Source organism: Cetorhinus maximus, chromosome 20, assembly GCF_964194155.1.
Source record: "Cetorhinus maximus chromosome 20, sCetMax3.hap1.1, whole genome shotgun sequence".
Lineage (NCBI taxonomy): Eukaryota > Metazoa > Chordata > Chondrichthyes > Lamniformes > Cetorhinidae > Cetorhinus > Cetorhinus maximus.
This window is the reverse complement of record NC_135898.1, coordinates 31,191,073-31,203,967: the sequence shown is the minus strand read 5'-3', so window position 1 is coordinate 31,203,967 and position 12,895 is coordinate 31,191,073. Positions and strand designations below refer to the sequence as shown.

Sequence of the window (12,895 nt, the reverse complement as noted above, 5' to 3'; positions counted from 1 at the left end):
CTCTGGTCAGGCACCCTATCAAATGCCTTTTGAAAATCTAGGTATCTAGTTTCCCTTTATCTACCCTACTAGTTACATCCTCAAAAAACTCTAATAAAGTTGTGAAACAGGATTTCCCTTTGGTAAAACCATGTTGACTCGTTCTAATCACACTATGTTTCTCCAAGTGCATTGTTAAGACGTCCTTGATAATAGGTTCCAGCATTTTCCCAACCGATATCAGGCCAGCTGGCCTGTAGTTCACCATTTTCCCTGTCCCTCCTTTCTTGAATAACGGTGTAACATTTGCAAACTTCCAATCTAATGGGACCATTCCCGAATCTAAGGAATTTTGGAAAATCCTGGCCAGCACATCCACTATCTCTGCAGCTATCTTTTTTAGAATCCTAGGCCTTAGGCCAGCAGGCTCTGGGATTTGTCGGATTTTAGTCCCTTAATCTTCTCCAATACAGTAAGTTCTCTCTCAATGTTGCCTCCTTAACATTGTTTTGCTTTAATGTTGTTTCTAAATACTGTCAGTATATCTGTTTAAGGTTGTCCATTTCATTTTAACATCGTTTGCCACAGAGTTCCTCTTCTGTGGCCTGCCTGCTCACAAAAGCTTTCCCCCAGTGCTTCTGCTCTTTCCCTTAGTGTTTCTTCCCCTTGCTCCCGCCCTTGGTTCCTGGCATTGCTTCCTGCCCTGGCTCCCAGGTCTTACCTCCTGCCCTTGCTGCCCGGCCTCTCCTCCTCTCCCAGGCTTTGCCTCCCACCCTCTGTGATTACCTTAGGCCCCAGGGTCAGCTCTTCTTCCCCCAGCTGCTCGCTCTGCTCCCATCCTCGCTGCTGGCTCCACCCCCCATGCTGAACTCCTTGGCTCTATCCAGTGATGGAAGGTGGGTCAGTGCAGGTAGTTCTGGGACTTCAGCTTATAACACCACCGACCAACTTCTGCCACTAGATGGAGCCTGCTCAAGCTAAAACTATGGTGAATTATTTTTTTATTGGATACTGTATTGTACAGTATATCCTTTATATTTAGTGATATATTTTATTTTGCAAGTTATTTCAGCTAGATATGCACAGTACTGCACATGTACAATACTATATTTCAACTTGTACAAAGTTTTGTCCGGGCGAGAAATGTCCAAAAGACCCCAGCTCTGGATTTAACATAGGTTCCTATAGGAATCAATGATTCACTTGTAAGTGGTTTCACTTAAAGCCGTGATTTTCAGGAACGAAGCCACAACTTTAAGTGAGGGACCAATGTTTACTTTAGCTACTGTCCTCCTTTTTATATACTTATAAAAGCTCTAATAACCTGTTTTTATATTCTGGTTAGTTTACTCTCAGATTCTATTTTTTTCCCTTTTTATCAACTTTTTGGTGGCCCTTTATTGGCCTCTAAAACACTCCCAAACCTCAGACTTGCTGCTATTTTTTGCAACATTGTAAGCGTCTCTTTTTAACCTAATACTATCCTTAACTTCCTGAGTGAGTCACGAATGGGTCCTTCTTTTGAGTTTTTGTTCTTCAGTGGAATGTATATTTGTTGAACATTTTGAATTGTTTCTTTAAATGTTTTCCACTGTTCATTTACCACCATACCTTTTAATTTATTTACCCAGTTAGTTTTAGCCAGTTCTCCTTACAGGTTTAACCCTGACCAGTTGAGTTTCCCAGGCCTCAGGAAAGCTGGCAGCTCAAGGGAGGTGTGGACAGATTTGGGGTAAAACTAAGTGCTCTGACAGCACTGCTTGTGACTAGAGGGAGCAGGAATGTTCCCTCTCAGCCCACCAAGCTACCACCTTTCCAGACATTCGACAACCCACCCACGTCTTTCCATTATCAATAGAGCTTCCATGTTTGTAGCTCACATCAATATAGAGACAACAGTGGAATGGTTGTTATTACAGACATTCTGACCTCCATGCACTGCACTCTTACCTCCCTGTGGCACCCCAACCTCACCACGGCCGGCTGACCTAGGCACATGGCGCCTCTCCAGCTCCAGTGCCTCCACTTTGTATCTGGTCAAGATTAGAAGGTGGGGTGAACCTCCGCCAATCCGCAACCTTTCAGCATTGTTGTGGGATGTCTTCTCCTGAACGGAGAGAGGAGCATTGATTAGTCCACCCTGTACCTGCACTGCCAATGCAGCCTGGCCAACCCCACCTCGCAGGGCTCAGCCTATTCGTAACCCTGGAGCTGCAAGACACTCATTTCAAACTGCCGGGGTACAATTCCTTGCCAGATGCTGCCTCATTGACATTTGCCACTCATACTCTAAAAACTCTGGGTGGGGGGCACTGCTCCTAACTTCTGTGCTTGGTGACCCATGCCAACACGGTACTCACCCTTCCCAGTTGCAGGAGATCATTGAAGCGCTTACAGCACTGCACCCGAGTCTCACCACATCTTGGGAGCTCACCCTGGACGTCACCTCCTCCCAGGCATTTTTGGTGAGATGGGAGGGCCTCCTCCTCCTGTCATTGGGGACAAGTATATCCCGGCATGCTGCCACCTCCTCCAGGAGGGTAGTGAGACACTCATCGGAAAAACACGGGGCTGACTGCCCTGCCGACCTGCCCTTCCACCTGCCATGTTCAGCACTGACATTCTCCATAACTACAGTCCTCCGAGTCAATGGCAGCCTTCACATGGCTGCCGTGGCCGCTTTTGAATCGGCCGCCAGGTCGCCATTGGACCCGGCGGACATTGAGCCCTTGCCCTTGCCCGCCCCTTCTCGCTGATGCCAGAGTCGCATATTACGCTGGGCGGGTCTTAATTGGCCTGCCTGTGTAAAATGGTGATGCAGAGCCGATCGCGGGCGGTAGTCAGGTTCCCAACCGCCCCTGCCCGCTCCCACCGAGCCCGCCCAACCAATGTAAAACCCTGGCCATTGGGAAGGTGGTTGTTAGTACATTTCAGCATTTCTTTGCATGTGTAATGTTGGTTTGGTTTCATTCATTGAAATCAGAAGGTGTCTTGGATGAAAATGCAATTTAGATGTCAAGAAGAAAGAAGGTCCCTCATTAAAAGTGGTAGTTGTGTTTGACAATGCAATGGACCAATCTATGGGGAAGGTGAAAGATTAATCTTTCTCCCCTTTCTCCCTCTTTCTCTAGTTGAGAACGATTCTGTCCAATGTTTGTTATTGCTTTGATATAACAATATTACTGGCCCTTTGCGAGTCTAATGACTAAACTTGAAGTAACCCCTCAGTTTCAGCAGCTTTGACTTCTTGCTACCAAGTCAGAAAAGTATGCTGGCATTCTGGGAGTTAATTCTTTGGGCAGAATTCTTACCTCAATGGGCGTGCGGGCCCCACCGGCGGGTGGGCAGCCAAACCCCGCCGCCGAAATGGGGTCCGCCGCCATTTTGAGTGGGCGGGCCAATTAAGGCCCGTCCAGCGGCCTGCTTGACAGGAAGCGTTATGCGCTCCCTGTGCGGGGTTGGGGTGGAGGGAATCCCCATCTGTCAAAGTGCACTCTTTCGCGCATGTGTTCACTGCTCTCTGAGGCAAAGTCCTGTCTCAGGGAGATTCGTGATAGGTAAGTAAACTCTAAAAATAAATAAATATTAAAATTATTAACATGTCCCCCTCAGGTGACAATGTCACACGAGATGGGACATGTTAATAATAAACACATAAAATTTATTAAATTTTTAAAAAACGGACATGAAACTTCATCCCGCCAGTGGATGAAGTTTCATTAATAATCTGCAGCCCGCTGGGGCTCCTGGCCTGCCCGCCAGCCTTAAGGTTGGCCGGGCAGGGTGTTTCATAAGGTTACTTAGCCTGTCAATGGCCTTAATTGGCCATTGACAGGTCGGCGGGCAGACAGCTGATTTCGCTGTCTGCCCGCCTTCATGAATATTTAAAGGGATCGAGATGACGTCGGGGGTTCCTCCCGACAGCATCCCACATCATTTTCCCCTCGGCGACCGGGCCCAACCCCAAATCGCCGAGGGGAAAATCCTGGCCTTTGTATCATGATCTGATTTTCTATCAAAAACAAATTGTAACTTAAGACAAATATCTCTTCTCAGCCAACCCAGTAAAAATCTTAAAATATAAGGATATAGCAATTTGTCAGTGTATTTATCTACCTCTCAATCACTTATTATCTAACTATCTTGCTATTATCCATCCAATCCATGTATTTATTTAAACAGGAATTGGATTTTTTTTCTGTAATTATCTCTCTTTCCCATATATCAGTGTGTTGTGACAATAACAGCTGGTTATAGTTACAATTATTCAAAAGATATGAACTAAAATATGAAAAGGGCACCTGGAGTACATTTACACTCTTTTGTGAAGCAATAATGTAAGTACTTAGCCAAGAAAAAAACTTTAATTAACATGTACACGATTTGCAGCCGCTGCAAGATGTGACAGCTAAAGAAGGGCAGCTGGTCGTGTTGGAATGCCGTATTAAAGGAGTACCTTTCCCGAAAATGGAATGGTACAGAGAGGAAACTTTAATAGAAGATTCCCCTGATTTTCGAATCCTGCAGAAGAGTAAGTATTGTTTATTATAGTAATGATTAATGAACACACCTAATATAACTGTTCATTCTGGAATCATATTGTATTATTTGGAAGGCTATATAGGGATTAATTTGAAAGTTTGTAAGTCTAATTGTTTATGTATTCTGGATAACTAGCACATTGCTTAAAGGCAAATTTTCTGAAGGGAAAAATCCAAGGCAACAAAACAGTGTAGCGATGCAGATAAAAACAAGCAGAGTGGGACAGGAAGGGACAGAAAGTTTAACAGTAATTGTGCATCAGCGAATAAGGCCCATACAAGGGGTGGTAGTAAAAAACAAAATTAAAGGCTCTTTACCTGAATGCGTGAAACCTCCGCAATAAAATAGATGAACTAGTGGCACAAATAGAGGTAAATGGTTTGGTTCTTATCAGCTTTACAGAGACATGGTTACATGGTGACCATGGTTGGGAAATAAATATTCCAGGGTGCACAATATTTTGAAAAGACAAACAGAATGGCAAAGGAGGAGAGGTAGCCCTGTTAGTAAAGAATGACATTAGGACATTAGTGAGAAAGGATCTTTGCTCAGAAGATCATGAAGTAGAATCAGTACAAGTATGAGATTAGGAATAGCAAGAGTCAGAAAACGCTGATTGGAGTAGTTTTAGGCCCCTAAAATAGTTATACTGTTGGTCAAAGCATTAAACAAGAAATTATTGGAGCGTATAACAAAGGCAATGTAATAATTATGGGAGACTCTCTATATATAGACTGGACCAATCAAACGAAAATGAGTTTGTAGACTGTTTTTGTGACGGTATCCTGGAGCAATACTTTGTGGAACCAACAAGGGATAAAGCTATTTTGGATCCAGTACTGTGTAATGAGGCAGGGTTAATTTCTCATTTCATAGTAAAAGACCCGCTGGGAAATAGTGATCATAAGACATTCGAATTCCATGTTAAGTTTGAAGCGACATGCTCCAATCACAAGCAAGAATCTTAAACTTAAACAAAAAGCTAATTACATAGATTTGAGAGGAGAACTGGCTAAGGTTGATTGGGAAAATAGACTAAATGGCATGGTAGTAAATGAACAGTGAGAAGCAATTCAAAATATTCTACAAAAATGCATTCCATTGAAAAACAAAATCTCAGCAAGAAAGATCCATATGTGGCTTCCTCAGGAAGTTAAGGATAGTGTTAAATTAAAATATGAGGCTTATAAGGTTGCAAAAAATATTAGCAAACCTGAGGATTGGGAGTGTATTAGAAACCAGCAGAGGGCCACCAAAAAGTTAATCAAAAAGGGAAAAAATAGAATGTGGGAGTGAAATAGCCAGGAATATGAAAACAAATTGTAAGAGTATATAAAAAGGAAGAGAGTAGCAAAAGTAAACGTTAGTCCCTTAGAAGCAGAGGTAGGAGATATTATGATGGGGAATGAGGAAATGGCAGTGACATTGAACAAATACTTTGTTTCTGTCTTCACAGTAGAAGACACCACTTGCATGCAGAATTAGAGGGTAACCATGGCGCTAAAAAGTGAGGAAATTAAGGAAATTAATATAAGCGGAGAAAAAGTACTGGAGAAACTTAAAGGACTAAAATCAGACAAAACCCTCAGGACTTGATGGCCTACATGCTCGGGTTCTAAAGAGATAGCTGCAGTGGCAATGATTTTCCAAAATTCTGGAACGGTCCCAGCAAGCTGGAAGTTAGCAAATGTGACACTGCTATTCAACAAAGGAGGGAGAGAGGAAACAAGGAACTGTTTTCTACAGGCCATTAGCCTGACATTGGTTGTCTGGAAAATGCTGCAATCTATTATTTAAGAAGTCTGAACAAAGTACTTAGAACATTATAGTATGATCAGATAGAATCAACATGGTTTTACAAAAGGGAAATTGCGTTTTGACAAATTTATTAGAGTTCTTTGAGGGTGTAACAAGCAATGTAGGTAAAGGGAACCAGTAGTTGTAGTATGTCTGAATTTCCAAAAAGAATTTGATAAGATGCCACCCAAAAAATTAATAGGCAAGATGAGTGCTCATAGAATTGGGGTTAATATATTAGCATGGAAAGAGGATTGCTTAATGCACAGGAAGCAAAGAGTAGGCATAAATGGGGCATTCCCTAGGTGGCAGAATGTGACTAGTGGAGTGCCGCAAGGATCAGTGCTTGGGCCTTAGCTATCAACAAAGCTAGGTGGAAATGTAAGTTGTGAAGAGGACACAGAAAGGCTGCAAAGAATTATAGACATGTTAAGTGAGTGGGCAACAGGATAGCAGATGGAGTATAATGTGAGGAGGTTATTCATTTTGGTCGTAAGAATAGAAAAGCAGAATATTTTTTAAAAGAAACTTGTAAATATTGATGTTCAGGGACACTTGGGTGTGCTCGTACACAAGGAACATAGAAAGTTAGCAGGAAGGTGCAGCTAGCAATTAAGAAGACAAATGGCACATTGGCCTTTATTGATTTGTTAGTTGTGGGATCACTTAGCTTTGTCTATAATGTGCTGCTTCTGCTGTTTAGCAGGCTTGCAGTCTTGTGTTGTAGTTTCACCACTTTGGCACCTCATTGATTTGATGGTAATGTTAGAATGAGGACTATGCCAGGCCATGAGGTTACAAATTGCAGTGGAGCATAATTCTGCTGCTGCTGATGGCCTACTGCATTCCATGGATGTCCAGTTTTGAGCTGCTAAATCTGGTCTGAATCTACCTTACTTAGCAAGGTAGTAGTGTCACACAACACCAATGGCAGGTATCCTCAGTCTGAACACAGGGCTTTGTCTTCACAATAACTGTGTGGTGGTCTCTCCTACCATTGCTGTCATGGATAGACGCCTCTGCAACAGGTGGATTGGTGAACAAGGGCATTTTCTTCACATTGCTTTATCACCACCTGCTTCAGGCCCAAATTGGCAGCTACATCATTCACGGCTTAGCATTATTACATACCAAGCTCGCTACCGAGCCAAATTGGTGATGGATATTGAAATTCCCTCTCCCCCTCCACTCCCAACCAGAGTTCATTCTGTACTCTTGCTACTCTCAGTGCCTCTTCCAAGTGGTGTTCAACATGGTGGAATACTGATTCTTCAGTTGAGGAAGGGTGTGGTTGGGTAGTAATAGATAGGAGGCTTCCTTATGCATGTTTGACCTGATGACTTCCTGGGTTTCAGAGTCAATGGTGAGGATTCCCAGAGCCGCTCCTCTCTGACTGTGCTGCCACCTCTGGTAGATCTGTCCTGCCAGTGGGGTAGAACATAAATAGGAATGGTGCTGAAGGAGTCTGGAACATTGGCTGTAGGTATGATTCTGCGAGTATGACTACGTCAAATTATTACTTGACCAGTCTCTTGGCCTGCTCTTCCAATTTTGGCACAAGTTGCAAGATGTTAGTGAGGAGGACTTTGCAAGATTGACTTAGGAGCATGTGTCGTATTCGATATCTAGGTCGATACTGACTAGTGTCCCCAGTTTTATTGTTCTTAGACTTTTCTGTATTGGTTTGATACAACTGGGTAGTTTGCTAGGTTATTTCATTAGGCAGTTAAAAGTCAACCACATTGCTATGGGTCTAGAATCACACGTAGGCCAGATCAGGTAAGATGGCAGATTTCCTTCCCTAAAGATCATTATGGGTTTTTAAAACAACAATCAGTTAATTTCATGGTCACCATTATTTATACTAGCTTTTTATTTCATACGTATTAATTGCATTTAAAATTCCCTGTCGAGATTTGAACTCATGTCGCTAGAGCATTCGTCCAGAACTCTGGATTATTAGTCCCATAACATTATCCCTATGCTATTGTTCCTGATTTGAAAATATGTTTTTTGACAACACATTTGAAATATTTTCAAATTTCTAGCCTTAAAACCATTCCAAAATGCTTGGCAGATTCAACTGAATTAAAATTTGCAAAGCTACGTTTTTAGTTTGTAAATCTTAACTGTTATTAAATGCTTCTTTTGAAAAATGTTGTCCAGATGATAAAATTCCTAATAAACTTATTGCCTCTTTTCTATTTCCTTGCTATTTATTTAGAGCCACGGTCAATGAGTGATTCAGGTAAGTGGCTGCACCTTTCGGGGGTCCTTAGTCATTTTTATTGTGTAGGGCCTTCAACAAAGCTAGCCAGAAATTGAATGGTTCACAAATTTTCCTAAGGGAGGGGAATTACCAGTGTCCACTGTGCATTTTTTTCTTGTGAATTCACTTGTACAATCACAGGGTGAAACTAGAAACAAATCGAATAAGGGTTGGGTCTCAGTGTGAGCCGCAAGCTTTTCTAGAAATTATGTACTATCAGCCAAGTCATGATAGTTTTCAAGAGCACATATACTTTGTGAAGTTATTAAAGCTGTACAGCACACAACAACATTACAGTTATATTGTATATGCAGCCCAAATCCAAATTTAGTGCCAATTTGACAGTTAAGTGCATGGAGCAAGACTCCCCTATATTATGGGTGAATTTGTACTCTGAAAGGTAGGGAAGGAAGCCTCATTTGAAAGAGCATGGGTACAAGAATTGGTGGGAATGTGGGGCAATAGATTTGTAATCCTATCTTCAATATGCACCCCCTTTGTATGTGCTGGGAATCCAGTTATGTTGAATTTAATCATGTCATTACATAAGTGATCTGCAGAGAGAGCTTAGACTTGGAGGTAATGTCATTGTTCATTTTTCAGTGTGGCTGCTGGAAAGAATGTGTGGGGAGGGGAATTTTAACACCAAAGAATGCCTTGTCCATCAAAGTAAAGGACACCACCACTGCCCCCAATTTCTTTGTCTCTGACTCCTTTCAGTGCTAGGGTTCATCAGTTGCCTGCATACAAATGTCTAAGGCAGGCAAGTCAGTTTCTCAAGGCATGACAATAGCAGAATAAATGGGCAGTTGTTTTCACTTCTGTCTGGATTCCAGGGTTCTGGGTGCTATTGATTATATATACATTTCAATCCAAGGGCTGTCACATAGAATTATACAACACAGCAGGAATCCATTTGCTCCATTGGCCCGTGTTGGCTCTTTTAAATAGCGGCCATGCTTAGTCTCATATTCCCACTTTGTTCATAACCCTGTCAGTTATTGATCCTCAAATATCTGTCCAACTCCCTGTTAAAATTATTTATGCAATCAGCTTCCACTACCTTTCCTGACAGACCGTTCCAGATCTAGACTACTCTCCGAGTGGAAGCATTTCTCCTCATTTCCCTTTTGCCTTCGAGTATTGACCCTCTTGCCAGAGAGAATAGTTTTTCTCTATCTACTCTAACAAAACCTTTCATCATCTGAAAACCTTTTCTGGGTCATCGCTTAAACTTCTTAGCTCCATGGAGAGCAGTTCTAACTTTTCCAACCTCTCCTCATAACTGAAGCCCCTTATCCCTGGTAATTTCCTGGTAAACCTCTTCTGTGTCCTAAGGCTTTTACATATTTCCTGAATGCCTAGAATTCTCCATAATACTCTAGCTGACGTCTAACCAACGATTTATATGGGCAGGATTTTTACCTCGTTGGATGGGTACGACGGGCTGGTCCTGGAGCGGCTGTGAAACCGACCGCCGCCCACAATTGGGCCCCGACTCCGACTTCACACTGTGAACCGTGTGCTGAAAAGCTCAGTGATGCCTAGGTGGGGTTGGGGGAGGAGAGCAAGCGCAGAAGTCGGTGCAGGTGCAGGGGAGCACGCAGTGAAAGCTCTCTGAAGGAACAGCGCTGCCACAGGGAGCTGAAGATTTTGAACATTAAAAATAAACAGCTGAAAAATAAGGAAAACATGTCCCCTCTTATGACTGTCACATGAGCAGGGACATGTTAAAAATTAGTTTTAAAAGCTTTTATTTTTTTTAATCCCTGGTCGAAACCTCATCCCGCCCGTGGATAAAGTTTTGCAAAATTGCAGGCCACTTGGCCTATTCGCCGCCCGCCAACCGTAAGGTTGGATGGGCAGGGAAAAATTCAATCTACTTAATTAATTAATGGGCTTAACAGCCCTCTTAATTATCGGCAGGTACGCTGCTGACTCGCGCGCACCCGCCGACTGAAATATTGAGCAAGTGTGTGATGACATCGGGATGCTCACCCCACATCATCGCGTACTATTTTTCTCCCGTTCGGGACAGGCGTGCGCCTGCCTGACTAGAGAAAGATTCTGCCCATAAAGCACTAACATGGTCTCTTTTTATATTAATTTCTCTATTTATAAACCAGAGTAACCCAATTTGCTTTCTCAGCCACCTTCTCATCCTGCCCTGCCACCTTTAAGGATTTGTGTATATGGACACCAAGGTCTCCCTGGTCATCTGCACTTTTGAAAGTCATGCCATTTATAGTGTGTTGTCTTTCTATATTAATCCCCTCAACAGTGCATCATTTGACATTTCTCTGTATTGAGCTCCACCTGCCGTTCATTTCACCATCCTGATATCTATAACTATCCTTAGTCTCTATCCACTATTTTGCCAAGTTTCATATCTGCAAACTTTATGAGGCTGTTCCTTACACCCAAGTTTAGGTTATAAAGTTAAAAAGAGTAAAACCAGTTGTGAAACCAGTTTGCAAACATCTGCTTAGCCTGCCGATGGCGGGCCGCATTCCCCACCATCCGACGTTGGGAACCTCACTGTAATACATCAGCATATCATTATAAGGCCAGCTCACCGGACTCATTCCCCTCACCCTGCTGGATCGTTGGCAGGAAAACATGCCCACATGTTTCAAAACAGCATATTTAAAGCGTGCACTTGGCGAGCTGCACTTCACTCGGGACTTGAAGGTTTGTTTGCCCACCTTGCTTCGGTCAGCACTCGCAGCCATCAGCGCCAGGCTTCACAGACAGCACCACATCACTTATAGGGGAGCTCACAGGTAGGTCTCCACCTACCAGATCAGCCATATGTGGGTGGTTTTTCAAAGGCTGCAGGGCTGGGCTTGTTGGGGAAGGGGGGAAGTGGCCTCAGGCAAGGGAAGAGGCTGCAGGACGAGGGCTGGACTGGGGAAGGAGGGTATCCCAGGGTATGTGTGGGGGCACATGTTGATCTGTGCAAGTGGCCTCAAGCTGGTGAGGACTGAGGAGGCAGTCTCCAGAGGAGATGAGGTCAGATGGACATGTGCGGGTATGTGTGTGAGAATGGGTGGTGATGTCTCTTGAGCTGGCAGTGAGTGAGGTGCCAGTGACTGTGTGATGGGCTTGAGTGTGTGCGAGTTTAGAGTGATGAGATGGTTGCCACACCCTGGCTGCATGAATGAGATTATTCATTCTCTGTCTGCAATGGATGACTAATGTCTTCTGTGCAACATTGGCACTGATCACCACTGCCATTGCCCACCAAGCTGGAGTGGTAATGTTGCTGCCCCTCCTACGGCCAGAGTGGGGGGAGATGATGTCACAGCAGGCCTCCACGGTGTCTAGAAGGCACTTGAGGGCTACACTCTTCCTGCCTTTCGGGGCCATGTCTTCTTTGCTTCAGTCCTGGGCTGGAAGCACTGAGCGCGGCTGTACTTTAAATGTGGTGCCTGGCGTGATGAAATGGCGCGGTGGCTGCGTGGCAGGAGAATCGGAGCCCACCCGCCATTGAAACGGCATGTATCCCGGGAATGTCTAATTAATGTGGTGTGTTTGGGATGGTACGGCGTGAAAGGCCAGTAGGTAAAACGTCTGGGACAATTCCACCCTGTGCGCCACTGACAAGGCCAGCATTTATTTCCAATTCCTAATTGACCTTGAGAAGGGACTAATGAACCACCTTCTTGAATAGCTGCAGCCTATGGTCGGGCAGGGGTGTTGTATTTCCATAGTTAAAAACCTTTTGTGGATTGAATTTCAAGTGAAGCATTTTATTTTACATAATCAAAACAAGATTCTAGCGTTGAAATGACACTACCTGCAGGATAACAATATGGGAAGACTTAATACATTCATTTGAAATTTTTGGATACTATTTTAACCTATTTATAATTGGCTATGAAAAAGAGCATCTCTGCTAAAACAGCAAAGAAATTACAAAAGTGTAAATAATGTAGAATGGGCATACTTTAAATAAGGCAATACAATGTCATTTCTCCACTCTCCACAAATATATTTATTTCATTCTTTAAGAATTCCACTCATACAACATACTAAAGATCATCCAGTATTTCCTGTTCAAGATCCAATGTCATCTACGTTTTTTAATTCATTCACAGGATGTGGGCTTCGCTGGCTGGGCCAGCATTTATTGCCCATCCCTAGTTTCCCTTGAGAAGATGGTGGTGTGCTGTCTTCTTGAACCGCTGCAGTCCATGTGGTGTAGGTACATCCACAGTGCTGTTAGGGAGGGAGTTCCAGGATTTTGATCCAGCGACAGTAAAGGAATGGCGATATATTTCGAAGTCAGGATGGTGAGTGACTTGG

General features: G+C 43.4%; 1 protein-coding gene across 3 annotated transcripts in view; it reads left to right on the top strand.

Moving 5' to 3' along the window:
* Window positions 1–12,895, top strand: part of LOC144695004 (myopalladin-like) — a 383,661-nt gene that overhangs the window by 187,113 nt on the left and 183,653 nt on the right. For all 3 annotated transcript variants that reach the window (XM_078565852.1, XM_078565849.1, XM_078565851.1), the window contains exons 7-8: window positions 4,369–4,510; window positions 8,543–8,566. In XM_078565852.1, the coding sequence (XP_078421978.1) occupies window positions 4,369–4,510; window positions 8,543–8,566 (166 nt within the window). The remainder of the gene's footprint in view (window positions 1–4,368; window positions 4,511–8,542; window positions 8,567–12,895) is intronic.